Source organism: Gasterosteus aculeatus, chromosome 15 (genome assembly GCF_964276395.1).
Source record: "Gasterosteus aculeatus chromosome 15, fGasAcu3.hap1.1, whole genome shotgun sequence".
In the NCBI taxonomy this organism is placed as follows: Eukaryota; Metazoa; Chordata; class Actinopteri; order Perciformes; family Gasterosteidae; genus Gasterosteus; species Gasterosteus aculeatus.
This window is the reverse complement of record NC_135703.1, coordinates 574,423-587,627: the sequence shown is the minus strand read 5'-3', so window position 1 is coordinate 587,627 and position 13,205 is coordinate 574,423. Positions and strand designations below refer to the sequence as shown.

Genomic DNA, 13,205 nt, shown 5'->3' with positions numbered 1-13,205 from the left:
GTTATTCATGTGTTGAGCCTACTGATGAAAGAATCGCATTAGATACACGTTTGCAGTATTAAGATTAAGTCTGAGAGACACTTGCTTTTTTCTGCTCCCCCTTCACAATAAAAGCCGTGACATGCTTTTATTGTGAAGTGGTCTCAGTCAACTTGCAGATGCAGGAGGCTCTGTGGTACAGATCCACATACAGAGACACACGTTTTAAAGTATCCTCACCTGCAGGACTCGAGCCTGTTCCAGGGTGGTGCTCCGGTTGCGCCAGGCCCGGTCCAGTCCAGCCTTTGCTTCCTCCAGCTGGCTCAGGGCTTTCTGGATCTCCGGCCCAGAGCCGTGGCCCGACCGGATCAGACCCAGGCCGAAGTCCCGGACAGAGTCGACGCGCTCGGCCCGGGCCTCCATCTCCGTCTGCGGCGACACGGTTTACGAGTGATTCACTAAAAGCAGAAGATCTCCATGGCAACCGGACCGGGCCCCGACGGCTCTCACCTTCCGATCCCGGTGCTCCACCGCCAGCCGGTCCGCCTCGGCCCGGGTCCTGGGAAGACCTTTGTCCGCCAGCTCGCCGGTCTGTTTGAGGCTCCAGTCCAGCAGGAGGCGCTGGTTGGCTTTGAAGAGCTGCAGCTGGTGGGCCTCCTGCAGCTTCTCCTTCCTGGACAGACAGTGGATCACTGAGTCCGGGTCCACTGTCCCCCTAAGTGTCCCCAGACAGACCTGAGCCCTCAGTGTAATATTGTCTTCATCTCACCTGAGTTTCACCTCCCTCTCCAGAGAGGTCAGAGCGCTCTGCGCCTCCTTCTGTTTCTTCTTCAGCTCGTTGCTCATCACCGACGGGGCCTTCAGGTGGTGAGAGACCTCCTTCTGCAGGTCCTGAGTAAAGACAGAGGGAGCCCCCGCCCCCACCTTTACTTCCTCATGCTTCATTTGGGGCATAAACTCCATGCAACAAGCCCCACCCCCCACACTGACCTTTGACCTCTCGTGGATGACCCCAACCTCCCGCTCCGTTTCCTCGTGGCGTCTGATCAGGTTCTCCACGCTGTCCACGTCCACGCCGCAGTCCTGACCCAGCAGCATCTGCAGGGAAGGAGGAGGGGCTTAACTTTGCTGACCTCTGACCTCGACCCCCCCCTGAGCCCCAAAACCCGATCGGCTGTAGAACCAAATACATGTTCTAGTTGTTCTCCACTTCTAGTCAACATGGTTCTGTTTCCAAAGAGCAGCGGTGCTTTTATTTTGAAGGGAGAAACCAAAATCACAGAGAGAAGGAAGTTCTTCTGGGTCGAAGGTTATCATGTGACTGACCTTCTCGTTGGCTCGGTCTCTGACCTCCTCCAGCTCTCTGATGAGGCCGTGCACCACCAGCGCCGCCTCCACCTTCCTCCTGTAACTGACCAGGTCTCCGTGAAACTTACTCCACCTGGAAGAGAACACAGGTGAGACCAGGGGAGAAGCCGGAGGACACAGGTGAGCCCCCAGGTGAGCCCGGCTGTGGCTCACCTGTCGTTGAGCTGCTGTCTCCTCCGTCTCACTGTCCCCAGCTGGTCGGCGCTCTGTCTCTTCTCCAGTCGAGCGGCCCGTCTGTTGATGGCGGTGATGTGGGCGTCGTCCACCGTCACCTCCTTCAGGTACGAATACACGTCTATTTATTACACATCCTGTTTGTGGGTAACATTTAAAGTCCTTTCATTTTAGCACTTGGATCGATATTCAGCAACAAGCAGCGTCCACAAACATCAGGGTTAGACATTGCTACAAAATAAAAGCACGACTGAGATATAAAATACACTGAAATAGGACAATGTATCTTTTTATAAAAGTAGGATGAATGAATGAATTCACCCGCTCTCCGGTTCCTCTGAACTCGCTCAGTTTCTTCAGCAGCTGAACTCCGTGTTCATAATCCTTCCCCACATCTCCCACGTTGACCATCACCTCCTGAGACACGGGGGGGGGGGGTGGGGGGGTACACACTGTGAGTACACTAATAACACAGTGACATTGTAAATACACTCACTGTAAACGACTACACAACACACACTATGTAACCCCCCCGCCCTCCATCAGCTTCCTACCTTGTGTCGGATCCAGGCCTCCACCTCCTCCACCTTCTGCAGGAACTCCAGGAAGTCCCGGTTGTCTTCCAGAGCTTTCCCTCGGCTGGCTAAGGCCTTCTTCAGCTCCTCCCAGTGGAGCTGCAGGGCGGCCGCGCTCCTCTTCACCTCCTTGGACCTCTGGTGGCGAAGGGAGACCAGCTCCTCCCCGGCCTGCAAGGAGGAGGGCGTCTCATATGTTTGAGGAAGGACTCCCAGATGTCTGAAGCAGCAGGCGTCAGAGGTTCCTCCTGAAGGAGAAGGTCTCGTCTCACCTGCAGCACGGCACCAATGATCTCTTCGTGAGCCAGGATCTCCGCCTCGAACACCTGGTGTTTCTGCAGAAGCTTCATCTTGGCCCGCAGATCAGTGAGGTTGGCTATACTTTCCTCCACCATCTTCTGCATCCGCTCTGAGACCCACCCCTCGGCCTGGTGGGGGGAGACCACTTTAATCGCAGAGACGTCGAAGCGGCAGGAATAATCTTGTTCTTTGGCTTCAATCTGCTCTCAAACCGTATTTGACTCCAGAGTTCTTCTCTCTCTCTCTTTAAAATCAACCAATCAGTCCGTTACCTCGGCGACGTCCCGTCTGTAGACGCTCAGCGCCCTGGAGAGCTCCAGCTCCTCCCTGCGTTTGACAGACAGCTCCTTGATCCGATGGCGTCGCCGGAGGAGGGCCTTGAGTCGGGTCTGGACCCGCCCGCTCTTCTCAGCGCTCAGACGCTCCTTCAGCCGCTCGGCCATCTCCTCCAGAGAGGACAGCTGGGGAGACAAAGGGGGAGGTCAGGTGGATTATACTATAGGTGCTGGGGAAACGAGGAGGCCCAGCAGAAGAGCAGACCTTGTCCTCCTGCGAGCTGAGCAGCTTCTCGAAGGCCTCGTGGCGTTTGATCAAACCCTCCGTCTCGCTCACCGTGTCGCCCAGAGTGCCGTTCTGCAGCAGGAACTGTAGGGGGAGGAGCAACCAGGCGATCAATCAGACAGGTCCTTCTGGGGGGCGGTGTGGGACCCGACAGGTGGGTGTTACCTCCTGAGAGCCGGAGGTCTTGTCCACGGCGTTGGCGTCCCGGTAGAAGACCTGCTCCAGGTGGACGCTCTCCAGCCAGCTCTTCTTCTGCTTCCACTGCTCCTCCAGCGTGCGGCGCTCCTCCCTCAGGGCCTCCAGCTTCTCCAGCACCTGGAGGAGGAAACGCCGCCATGTTTAGGTGTTACCAAGGCAACAACAAACAGAGTTTCTGGGATTTATGGTCACATGATAGTTTCATTGAGCATCTGGTTTGATTTGGTGTGTGAACGTTTTATTTAAGTTCTTAAAGGAGACACAAAGAATAAAATGTTTTAATGAAATATCACTTTTTAAACTGACACGATGCGTTCAAGGACTCTTACCTCCTTCCTGTTGGTGTCCTGCGCCCGTAACTCCTCCCCCATGCTCACGGCCTGCTGGTAGGTCTCCTCTCGGGCCTCCATCTCCGCCCACAGCTGCTGGTGCTGCGCCAGCTGGAGGTTGGCGGCGGCCACGTCGCTGATGCTCTCCTCGGCGGCCATCGCCCCGATCAGCTGGCCGCACCACAGGAAGTAGTCCTGCACCTGGGGGGGCCCACAAAGACACGCGAGGCGTAAAGGAAGTGTTTGCTGGGGTCTCCCAGTCCGTCCGTCCTCACCGTGTTCAGGAACAGGTATCGCTGACACGCCACTTTAAGCTCCTCCTCCCTCTGCTCGGCGTGGAGTCGCAGCTCCTCCCACCGCTCCACCACTTCCTGCTGAACCTCCTGCAGGCGGAGCTTCAGCTGAGGCGTGCAGAGATCCAGGATGGAGTCCACGGTGTCAAGCTGCTCCTGCAACTGCACGCACATCACTTGTTTTGGAGTCTTCCGTGGACAGGAAGTGAATAAACAACATGGAGAAACGCCGCGCCGCTACCTGCTGCTCCGTGGCTGCCAGCTCGTGGAGCAACGCTTCGTGCTTCCTCAGCTGTGACGTCACACCGCTCAGATCCTTGGCCACGCCGTCGGGGATGCTCTTCTGTCGTTCCTACAGGGGAGGATGGAGGAGACAGTCTGAGGGGCTCCACCTGAGCAGGAGGTGACATCTGGAGAGGAGACGCTGTACCTGGATCAGGCTTCGGGCTTCGCTCAGGTCTCGGTAGAAGCGGTGACACTCTTCGGCTCTCTGCAGCCGGTCCCGCCGCTCGCTGGCCGCGCTCCTCAAGTCCTCCCAGCATGCACTGCAAACAAAGGTCAGACAAGAAGCTCCAGAGAGCCTTGACTTCTTACGAACTTCACATCTCCTCTGAGAACGATCATCTTCTGGAGGAGCAGGTCTCCTCCTCTCTGAGATGTGAGTCTCTCTCTGAGGGAACACCTGTACCTGTGTTTACCTGAGCTGCTGCAGCGTCTCTCTGACCTCGGAGCTCTGGGGATGCTTCTTGTGGAGCAGCGGAGCAGCAACATCTCTGCAGCTCTGCTGGCGCTCCTCTCCGACCTCCAGCTGTTGAAAGAAACCTTCAAACTTCCCGCGAAGCATCTGAAACGTAATAAAGAGGAGTATCAGGGTGGATCTATATAGATGTATGTGTATATCTAGATAGATCTCTATCGATATAGAGATGTAACCTGGACGTGCTGGTGGTCGTTGCCCAGGTCCTGAGACTCCGCCCACTGTCTCTGCTGCTCCATCCAGTCCTCAAACTCAGAGGACTCTCTTCTGAACTCGTGCAGATGAAGCACCTCCTTTAACCTCTGACCCCTGAAAGGAGACACGGGTTAGTCAAGGCATTGATTGGAACTTCTCTAAGCCACCACCCTTTCAAAATAAAAGTCCCATAGTTTGGATTAATCGTGACGTGAAGCTCAAATGGAGGCTTTTTTGATTAAATATTTTAGCTTATAAATCACAGAGAAGAGGCAGTTTACAACTGCAGAACTCGTCCTTGTTACAGAGGACTTTTTAGTGCAGAGAGATCCTAAAATGTGAAATACAGTTTGTGGCATGGAGTACTTATGGAACATCGTGGAGTCCACCTGAGTGCCGCCTGCTGCTTAAGCTGCTGGTTCAGGCTGCCGAGGCGACCGTGAGGCCCACTGAGCTCCGAGAGGCTCCAGTTGTGAACAGCCTCCTCCACCTGGTCTCCCAGCTCCTCCACCTCCACCTCCAGCACCTCCAACTGGCCCTCCAGCACCTATGGCCCACAGGGGAATTGCACACCGCAATGATCAATTTTGATGTTGAAAAACAAGGATTAGGATAAAATTACATCTTGGAGGTTCAAGTCTGTGCAGGAGAAATAAAAAGAAAATAAAGTGTTCAGGTTCACTGTGAGAAGGAGTTCCACTGGGCAGGATCCGAGGTCCCCGCTATTTCAGTTCCGTCATTACAACTTCACACTTTATAGTAGCCGAGTTTTGTACGGAACACATTTTAAGTCTACGGTGTCCTCCTCTGTGCATTGTGGTTGTCCACCAGCTGATCTACATGCCGTCCGTCTTGTATTATTCAATACAGGTTTAAACAAAGCCGAAGTGTTGTGGTTGACCCCCCTCAGAGGGCGTGGTCTACCTGGTGCTTGGTGAGGAGGCTTCGCGTGGCCAGCTGGTCTTTGCCGTAGTCGGCGGTGGTCACCAGCGCGAGGGTCTCCGTCAGCCTGGACTCCAGCTCACAGCAGTCCAGCAGCAGCTGGAGACGGGTCACGTTCAGCACAAAAACCTTCTCCAATAAAAAAGTCCGTCTCTCCGTCCCCCTCACCTGTTCTCTGGCGACGGCCTTGCTCAGGTGAGCCGCTCTCTTCCGGCAGGCCTCCTCTAGCTCCTCCCACTCTGCACTCAGGTGTTTGCACCTGCAAACCAAAAAAATACATAATTTATCGAGAAGGACGGAACATCGCAACGGTAAAAGTGTCCCAAACGACACAACAGCACCTCTGGAGCACTTCTTCTTCGTCCGATTGGCTGGACTTGGTCAAGCCCCGCCCCTTTTCCATGACGAGGTTCAGGTGTTTTCGGTGGCCGTTCACCTCTGCCTGCAGCTCCTGTGAGAACACGTCCAATGCAAGAAGGTTTATAGCACATGACGGAGATACTTCACCCCCGTAGCGGTTGTGAGGTCATGTGATCAATAACCAATGACCTTGTGTTTCTGCAGGAGGCTGGTGGCTCCGGACAGAGATTTGTCGTATCCCGTGGATCCCGAGGCGGGGACGTGTTCAGAGATCCAGCTGAGCTCCAGGTCCACGTCGTGATGGAAGCCAAACAGCAGCACCGAGGCCTCCAGCTGAGCCCGGCGCCGGTCCAGAGGCTTCTGGAGGGACTTGAACCTGCGGCACACGGATCCTCTTTCATTTATCTAATTAATGCGTAAAATGAAGGAAAAAGGACCAGAATCACGTTTTAACCCGGAGACCAAAAAAAAGGGTTTCAGGATTTTTTTTTGGCTTCGAGGCTCATTTTCCTCTCGGAGGTCTTGGCGTGTTGCTCCATGGCAACAGGACCATGACGACTGAGAGCAGAGAGAAGTCAAACACGTCACATCAATACCAACCATTGACATACATCCTCTCCTCTTCTCTGAAGTTCACCCAGTTTCATGTACGGTCACATGACTGTTGGTCTCTTTTTGATTATTTTTATGTTGTTAACATTTAAAAATTGATAATTATGAGTTAACAATTCTGCTGGTGGAATTTCAGAGGATTAATCTCATACGATTTCTCGTTGACGGTTAAGAGAAGAGAAGATTCATCTGGAAACTCGTAACTTCTTCTGTCTGACAATCAGGGTCGACGTGGCGAGTAGGGAGGGAGCGCGGGGAACCGCGAGGTTGGTGGTTTGAGCCCCGGCTGCTTCGTGTCCCATGTGGAAGTGTCCCTGAGCAAGACACCAAACCCCTAACTGCTCCCCCCGTGTGTGGGGGGTAAAATGTGGCTTTGGATCCAAGCGTCAGCTAAGTGACCTGTGATGTAAGTAACAAGTTGTACTTGTGCCATTAGGGGGGAAAAGTGCAATTAATGTTATACATTATTTATCAGAACTGCTTCATATATTCGTTTATATGACGTCACTGAAAAATACTAGAAAGCTAACCTCCAACCCCAAAAAGGATCAAAGCGTGTTGTTTGGAACCCAGACCTCTACACGTGTAATATGACAGAATGCACATGTATATATAAGGGGGGGCGCTCACAGAGTGAGGTAGGCCTCCGTCTCCCGGAGGATCCTCTGGGAGTCAAAGTGGGTGGAGGCGAGCAGCTTGGCCCGGCTCACGATGGAGTTGATCTTCTCCGCCAGGTCCTTGGCCTCCTGCTCCAGCTGCTGATGCTCCTTTACAGAAGTTATGGATGCGTGATATTATATATGTGTGTGTTGGTTTGATTCATGTTGTAATCATGTTCATCCGTCCGATCAGTCAGTACATGTTTAGTTAACTGGCTGAAATATCTTTTCCACATGTTAGTCAGGTAGACTCGACCCCCGCTGACCTTCAGGAGCTGCCGGCTGGAGCGGAGGTCGTGCCCCTTGGCGGCGTTGCTGAGCATCCACTGGATGGCCTCGATCTTCAGCTTGGCATCCTGAGGGAGGAACAGCGGCTGAGTACTCCGTTGGCCTCCAGGAGTTAGTCCTCACCCAGGTGTTGTTCGTACCTGCAGCAGCTCCATCAGCTGCTCCTGCTGCCCCGCCTGCCTCAGTTTGTCTCCGCGGTCGGCCATCTTGTCCTGAAGTTTCCTCCAGCGGCTGCTGACCAGAGTGGACTTCCTGCCGATGCTCTGGCTGCCGTAGTGCTCTTGGGCCAGCATCTCCCCCCCCTGCTGGACACCCGGCACGTGGTTAAAAGAGGTTCTGAGGGCACAGCAGGAGGTTCTCGGCGGCTGAAGCGGCTCACCTGAACCAGGCCCTCCAGCCACACCTGGTTGGCCTGCATCTCCTTCTCGGCGGCCTCGTGCCTCTTCAGCTTGGGGAGGACGTTGGTGGGATCCCGGTAGGACTCGTCCTCCGCCACCTTGAACTTCTCCTCTATCCAGAGCAGCAGCTCGTCGGCGTCCCTCTGGAACTCCTGCAGGAAGTGGAGACCGATGCTCAGTCTGTCGTCTTACATCGTGTTTGAAATGAATGAGGAACGAAGTAATGAAGATGAGATTATTACTGGCCTCCTGAGAACTTTTTCTCCTCTTTCAAACTGGAGTATTTGAGTAAACGCTGCGGGTAAAGTCCTCGAGTCTCCGACCCGGCGCTTCGACCCCCAGAACACAAACCTGATATCTCTTGGAGTCCAGCAGCAGACTCCTCCTCTTCCTGCTGCTCTCCTGCAGCTTCCTGCTCCTCCTCTGGACGCTGTCGCTCCGCTCCTCGATGCTTCAGCACAACAAAACAAGCACACACAACGATGACCTCACTTCCTGTCGGACCAGACGGGTCGCCAGCGCCTCCTCCTCCGCGCCGCCTCTCTCACCGCGTGGCGGCGTGGTGCCGCCGGCGGACGAGCTCCCGGCTGCGTTGGGCGAACCGATCCACCCGATGGTCCAAAACCTTCAGGAGACCCTCCAGCTCGTCCTGTTGGCCCAGCAGAGCGTAGACCCCCTCCGCCGAGTCCTGAACCGCCGCACGCATGGTCATCACAAGCACGGTGAATATATCTACAAACGTATACGGCTGTGAACCGCCTCTCACCCCGACGTCTTCAACCCTCAGACGGGTCTCGTGCCCCGACAGCGCCGCCTCGATGCGGTCGCCCTCCTGGTTCAGCCTCTGGAGCTCCGCCCCTTCCTCCAGGCGCGCCCCCTTGCTGGCCCACAGCGCGTCCAGCTTGGACCAATCGGCTTCCAGCTTCTCCAGGGTGCTCCGGACGTCGACACCCCCTGTGGTCCCGTCCGATGAGCCCCTCCCCAGGGACCTCCCCAACTCCTCCGTCTCCTTCCACCTGAGGAGAGGACACGTGGTCAGCGTGGCGACCTCGCTCCCCGGGGGGGAGGAGGCCCTCGTCTCCCACCTGCTCCTCTGCTCCTCCATCTCCAACCGGAGCTCCCGGTGCTGCTCCAGCAGAGCGAGGGCCGAGGTCACGTCGGAGGCCTCCTCCTCCTGCAGGAGGCGCTCCTGAGTCGAGGCGGCCCAGTGATGCAGCATCTTGGCCTGCAGCTGGAAGCCCTGCAGGCTGCGCGCCGCCTCCAGGAGGCGCCGTCTGTCCGCGGCCTGCAGCTTCAGCTGGTCCCCAACCAGAGAAGACGGGTTCACATTCATGAAAAGACACTCTGATGTTCTTTGTGTGAGAAAAACAACTTCCTGCTGTTACATGAGAGCAAATGTGTCGATTCATCATCATTTAACACGGCTGCCTGTCTTATTTTAACACTTATTCATTCACTGACGATCCAGTTGAAAGCCAGACCTGCTGGAGCAGAGCCTCCAGACCCCGGACCTCCTCCCCGATGGCGGCGGCCTCTGCTGGACTGCAGTCCTGCTTCCTAAGACAGAAGACAGCAGCTGATGGTTTTCTGTCCTTCACTAACAGGAAACAGCTGTTTCCTTAAATTAAGTGAAATATTAAGTGAAAAGGTCATTTAGAAATAAATACTGGAGATACACTTCTGAAGTACTTTAACTGCCATGGAAATGAATATAATACTATGTTCTACTGTCTACCATGTTAAATCTTTCAACTATCTTTTGAATCCTTTGAGAAAATGTTAAAATTGAAAAAAGCCGGTTTAAATGTTTACCTATTTTCTTTCTACTGAGGTGAGAGATTTTTAGTATTTAGAAGAATAACATTTATTTGATGATGATATCTTTCATTAAACTGGAACCACTGAGCCCGTACTTGGTGGCCTCGCCCCTCAGGTAAGCGATCTTGGCCTCCAGGGCCTGGATGTCTCTGAGGGTCTGGTTCTGGTTCTTCTCCTCTGAAGCCAGCTGCAGGGGTCCGCGGTGGTGGTCCACCACGTCCAGGTCCACCACGTCCAGGTCCGCCAGCCGACCCCTCAGCTGGGCTTCAGCCTCCCGGCAGCTCTGCAGGAAGGAGTGAACGTCGGCTGTGCTGAGCAGCTCGTGGCCCTTCTGGTCCTTCAGCCGCTGGATCCGGTTCCACCTGATGCCCCACGCAAGGTTAGCGTTAATAGGGGCGGAACCACGTGGAATAATAACCAACGCTAGCGCCACGCCGCTACCTGTCGGAGACCCTCCGCTGCCGGTCCTGGATCTCCCTCCGGCTGCTGTGCCGGCTCGTCACCAGCTCCTCCGCCACTCGGACGATGTCATCCAGCTGGCCACGCCCACTCGCCAGCTCAGTCAGGAAGTTCTGCACCAAACGGCGAACAGAGACTTTTTGTGTGGTTTCACTATTCTAACAATCGGGTTTTCCTTTCAATTTTAAGAAGCTGTGGCGAAGTCGCTTTGGATAAAAGCGTTAGCTAAATGACATGTGATGTAATTCAGTTTCACTACAATTTGAAAAGCTTTCTTATAATCAATGGTTCTCATTGTCTCATTGTTCATCATTTTGAATTTACGTGGTTGTCTGACAAAAATAAAACTATTTGGATCCTTGTTTCCCAAGAACTTCGACATTCCTCCAGAAGCTTCGTGTTGCTCCTCACCTCGTACTTGGCCTGAGCGGCTGCCAGGGAGTCGGCGTCGGGGCTGAAGGCGTCCAGGACGTTCTCCTTGTCCTCCATCCACGCCTCGAACTCCTGCACGCCGCTCTGGAACCGGTGCAGACGCAGCGCCTCCTGCAGGCTCCTCGTCTTCGTCTGCCAGAAACAAAACCACAAAACTCAAATACTATTTCAAGTATTTGCCACGGACAACCAGCGTTTCCCACGCTGGCCCCGCCCCCTCTTACCGTGAGCAGGTGGAGCAGAGCGCCATAGTCCCGGTCCAGCGCGGCCTGCGTGCTCTCCACCGCCTCCCTACGGTACTGCGGGTCCGGCAGCAACGGCGTCTGGATCTCGGCCGTGACGCGGCGCATTGAGCGGCTGCGCCTCGGCCGGTTCGGTCTCCCGCCCGTCGAGGTGGGCGGAGCCTGAGCGTGGCGAGGGGGAAAGTTATTCATCACCGATATGAAAAGGACCCGTACGGGCAGAAGGTCTCAAGAGGAGTCGGGATGTCACGAGGGGCCGAGACGAGGCTGACGTGGGGAAAACGAGGCGATTCTTGTTGTCATGGAAACAGGAGATGCTGCATTGTGGAAAACTGTTATGTACAGAAGGAAAGCTAGTTACCGTTAGCTTATAGTTAACGTTAGCTGCTAGTTAACGTTAGCTGCTAATAAATGTTAGCTGCTAGTTACCGTTAGCTTGAAGTTAACATTAGCTGCTAGTTACGTTAACTAATTGTTAACGTTAGCTGCTAATAAATGTTAGCTGCTAGTTACTAGTAGCTTGAAGTTAACGTTAGCTGCTAGTTACGTTAACTAATTGTTACCGTTAGCTGCTAATAAATGTTAGCTGCTAGTTAAGGTTAGCTTGAAGTTAACGTTAGCTGCTAGTTACGTTAACTAATTGTTAACGTTAGCTGCTAATAAATGTTAGCTGATAGTTGCCATTAGCTTAAAGTTAACGTTAGCTTCGAGCGGCGCGGTCCTGCTAGGCTAAAATAAACAATTTGCGTTGAAGTTGATCTACTCGGTAAGAATGTTTCTTCTGCTCGGGTAGATTAGAATGTCATCGTGTAACGAATCTTTTTAACTAGTTCAGTTTTTCGGTGGCCGGCGCTTACAGCAACCTCCCCGATGTTGGGACATCCCGCCTGGAGACCGTAAAGGTGATTATTGGTGATTGATACGTACGGGGGCTGGCAGCAGGCTCAGGTAGCTCCTGGGGACGAGCTGCTGGTGTCCTCGGGCGTCTCTGGCCAGGAGTCGGTCTCCGTCCGGCTCGCTGCCGACGATGCGAACGACCTCGTCGCGATCCCACGGAAACTGACCTGCACGACCAGTCGGTTCAGTTCAGTGAAATAACACACAGAAAAGAACCTGTTTGTCTATTTTAATGAACCATTTTCTTTCTTAAATATCCTCGACGTGAAATTATTTTCCTACCAGACATAAAAAGAAAATCTATTCCAAGATGATATCTTAACTAGTCCACTGAAATCCTACTGGTTATTTGAAGAAACTAGATATCATTGTTTGAATAGTATTTACTGATTACTCATTAAACAAATAATATCAGTATAATAAAACACTGCCGAAACTAGCTGATGCCTGATGTTCGTTTCCCATCATGCCTTGCGGCAGAGCTGTACCTCTGCTGTATCTGAAGCGGAGCTTGGCCTCGCCGTCCTCACTGTGCAAGGCGGTCGTCCCGGAGCCCCTCCCTCCCCCGACCGACGGCGTCGCCTCTCCCGGAGCCTCCTCGCCTCCGGACGAGTCGCTGTGCTGGTTCATCTCGCTTGGCTGAGGCTCCGCCTACACAGGAAGTGAGTCAGCGGCGTTTTTTTTCAGAGCCGCGGCGGGTTTCACCCGAGTCTCCGTACTCACAGTCAGAGGCGTTAGCTGCGCGGCGCTCCTCGCCTGCTCCGCCAGCCTCTTCATCTCCGAGGCGTAGGCCGCCATCTCCCGCTCCACCCGCAGGTGGCGCTGCAGCAGCGCCGCCGTGCTCGCCTCGTCCTTCCCGTGATCCTCGCTGGTCAGCAGCGGCTTCCTGTCGCCCAGCCAGGAGTCGGCCTCCGCCACATCGGCAAAGTACTGGTGGAGGAAAGGAGTTAGCGGCGTGAGGCTCCCGATGGGCGGGTCTGAAAGACCTCGCCGTGACCCAATACGATGTTTAACTCATTCAGCTAGCGGGGGAACTATCGACAAAGAAAGTCCACATCAAAAAGGACCCAATTTAACTTCTACAAGTACACGCCCACTTCCAAACACAGCAGAGACACTACAGCACACACACACACACACACACACACACACACACACACCTGTTTGATGGCGGCGGCGGCCTGCAGTCGGTCGCGGCGTCCCGTCGCCTCGTGGCCCAGGAGGCTCCACTGCTTCTCCAGGGTCCGGGTCCACCTCTGGACGAGGTGCCGGTTGGGCTGGCTCTGGTCCGCCAGCAGGTCCCGCCCGCGGCCCAGAAGCCCCCGGTGCAGAGTCTCCTGGGCCTGAAGCTCCGCCTCCAGCAGCTGAC

At 54.4% G+C, this 13,205-nt stretch overlaps 1 protein-coding gene across 4 annotated transcripts in view; it reads right to left on the bottom strand.

Moving 5' to 3' along the window:
• sptbn5 (spectrin, beta, non-erythrocytic 5) overlaps window positions 1-13,205 on the bottom strand; it is a 38,332-nt gene that overhangs the window by 14,522 nt on the left and 10,605 nt on the right. For 3 of the 4 annotated variants that reach the window (XM_078089171.1, XM_078089173.1, XM_078089174.1), the window contains 40 exons: window positions 12,997-13,200; window positions 12,560-12,766; window positions 12,325-12,487; window positions 11,867-12,003; window positions 10,922-11,101; window positions 10,677-10,829; window positions 10,248-10,378; window positions 9,902-10,168; window positions 9,470-9,545; window positions 9,074-9,285; window positions 8,755-9,004; window positions 8,537-8,676; window positions 8,340-8,439; window positions 7,970-8,140; window positions 7,731-7,895; window positions 7,569-7,658; window positions 7,274-7,410; window positions 6,221-6,407; window positions 6,013-6,122; window positions 5,840-5,930; window positions 5,654-5,770; window positions 5,119-5,276; window positions 4,711-4,843; window positions 4,476-4,621; window positions 4,208-4,322; window positions 4,019-4,129; window positions 3,760-3,939; window positions 3,485-3,685; window positions 3,123-3,272; window positions 2,937-3,041; window positions 2,669-2,857; window positions 2,369-2,524; window positions 2,076-2,267; window positions 1,843-1,938; window positions 1,501-1,622; window positions 1,306-1,420; window positions 970-1,077; window positions 749-870; window positions 490-652; window positions 220-408 (listed from right to left, as the gene is read on the bottom strand). In XM_078089171.1, the coding sequence (XP_077945297.1) occupies window positions 220-408; window positions 490-652; window positions 749-870; window positions 970-1,077; window positions 1,306-1,420; window positions 1,501-1,622; window positions 1,843-1,938; window positions 2,076-2,267; window positions 2,369-2,524; window positions 2,669-2,857; window positions 2,937-3,041; window positions 3,123-3,272; window positions 3,485-3,685; window positions 3,760-3,939; window positions 4,019-4,129; window positions 4,208-4,322; window positions 4,476-4,621; window positions 4,711-4,843; window positions 5,119-5,276; window positions 5,654-5,770; window positions 5,840-5,930; window positions 6,013-6,122; window positions 6,221-6,407; window positions 7,274-7,410; window positions 7,569-7,658; window positions 7,731-7,895; window positions 7,970-8,140; window positions 8,340-8,439; window positions 8,537-8,676; window positions 8,755-9,004; window positions 9,074-9,285; window positions 9,470-9,545; window positions 9,902-10,168; window positions 10,248-10,378; window positions 10,677-10,829; window positions 10,922-11,101; window positions 11,867-12,003; window positions 12,325-12,487; window positions 12,560-12,766; window positions 12,997-13,200 (6,039 nt within the window). The remainder of the gene's footprint in view (window positions 1-219; window positions 409-489; window positions 653-748; window positions 871-969; window positions 1,078-1,305; window positions 1,421-1,500; window positions 1,623-1,842; window positions 1,939-2,075; window positions 2,268-2,368; window positions 2,525-2,668; window positions 2,858-2,936; window positions 3,042-3,122; window positions 3,273-3,484; window positions 3,686-3,759; window positions 3,940-4,018; window positions 4,130-4,207; window positions 4,323-4,475; window positions 4,622-4,710; window positions 4,844-5,118; window positions 5,277-5,653; window positions 5,771-5,839; window positions 5,931-6,012; window positions 6,123-6,220; window positions 6,408-7,273; window positions 7,411-7,568; window positions 7,659-7,730; window positions 7,896-7,969; window positions 8,141-8,339; window positions 8,440-8,536; window positions 8,677-8,754; window positions 9,005-9,073; window positions 9,286-9,469; window positions 9,546-9,901; window positions 10,169-10,247; window positions 10,379-10,676; window positions 10,830-10,921; window positions 11,102-11,866; window positions 12,004-12,324; window positions 12,488-12,559; window positions 12,767-12,996; window positions 13,201-13,205) is intronic. The other variant, XM_078089172.1, reaches the window with a different exon arrangement.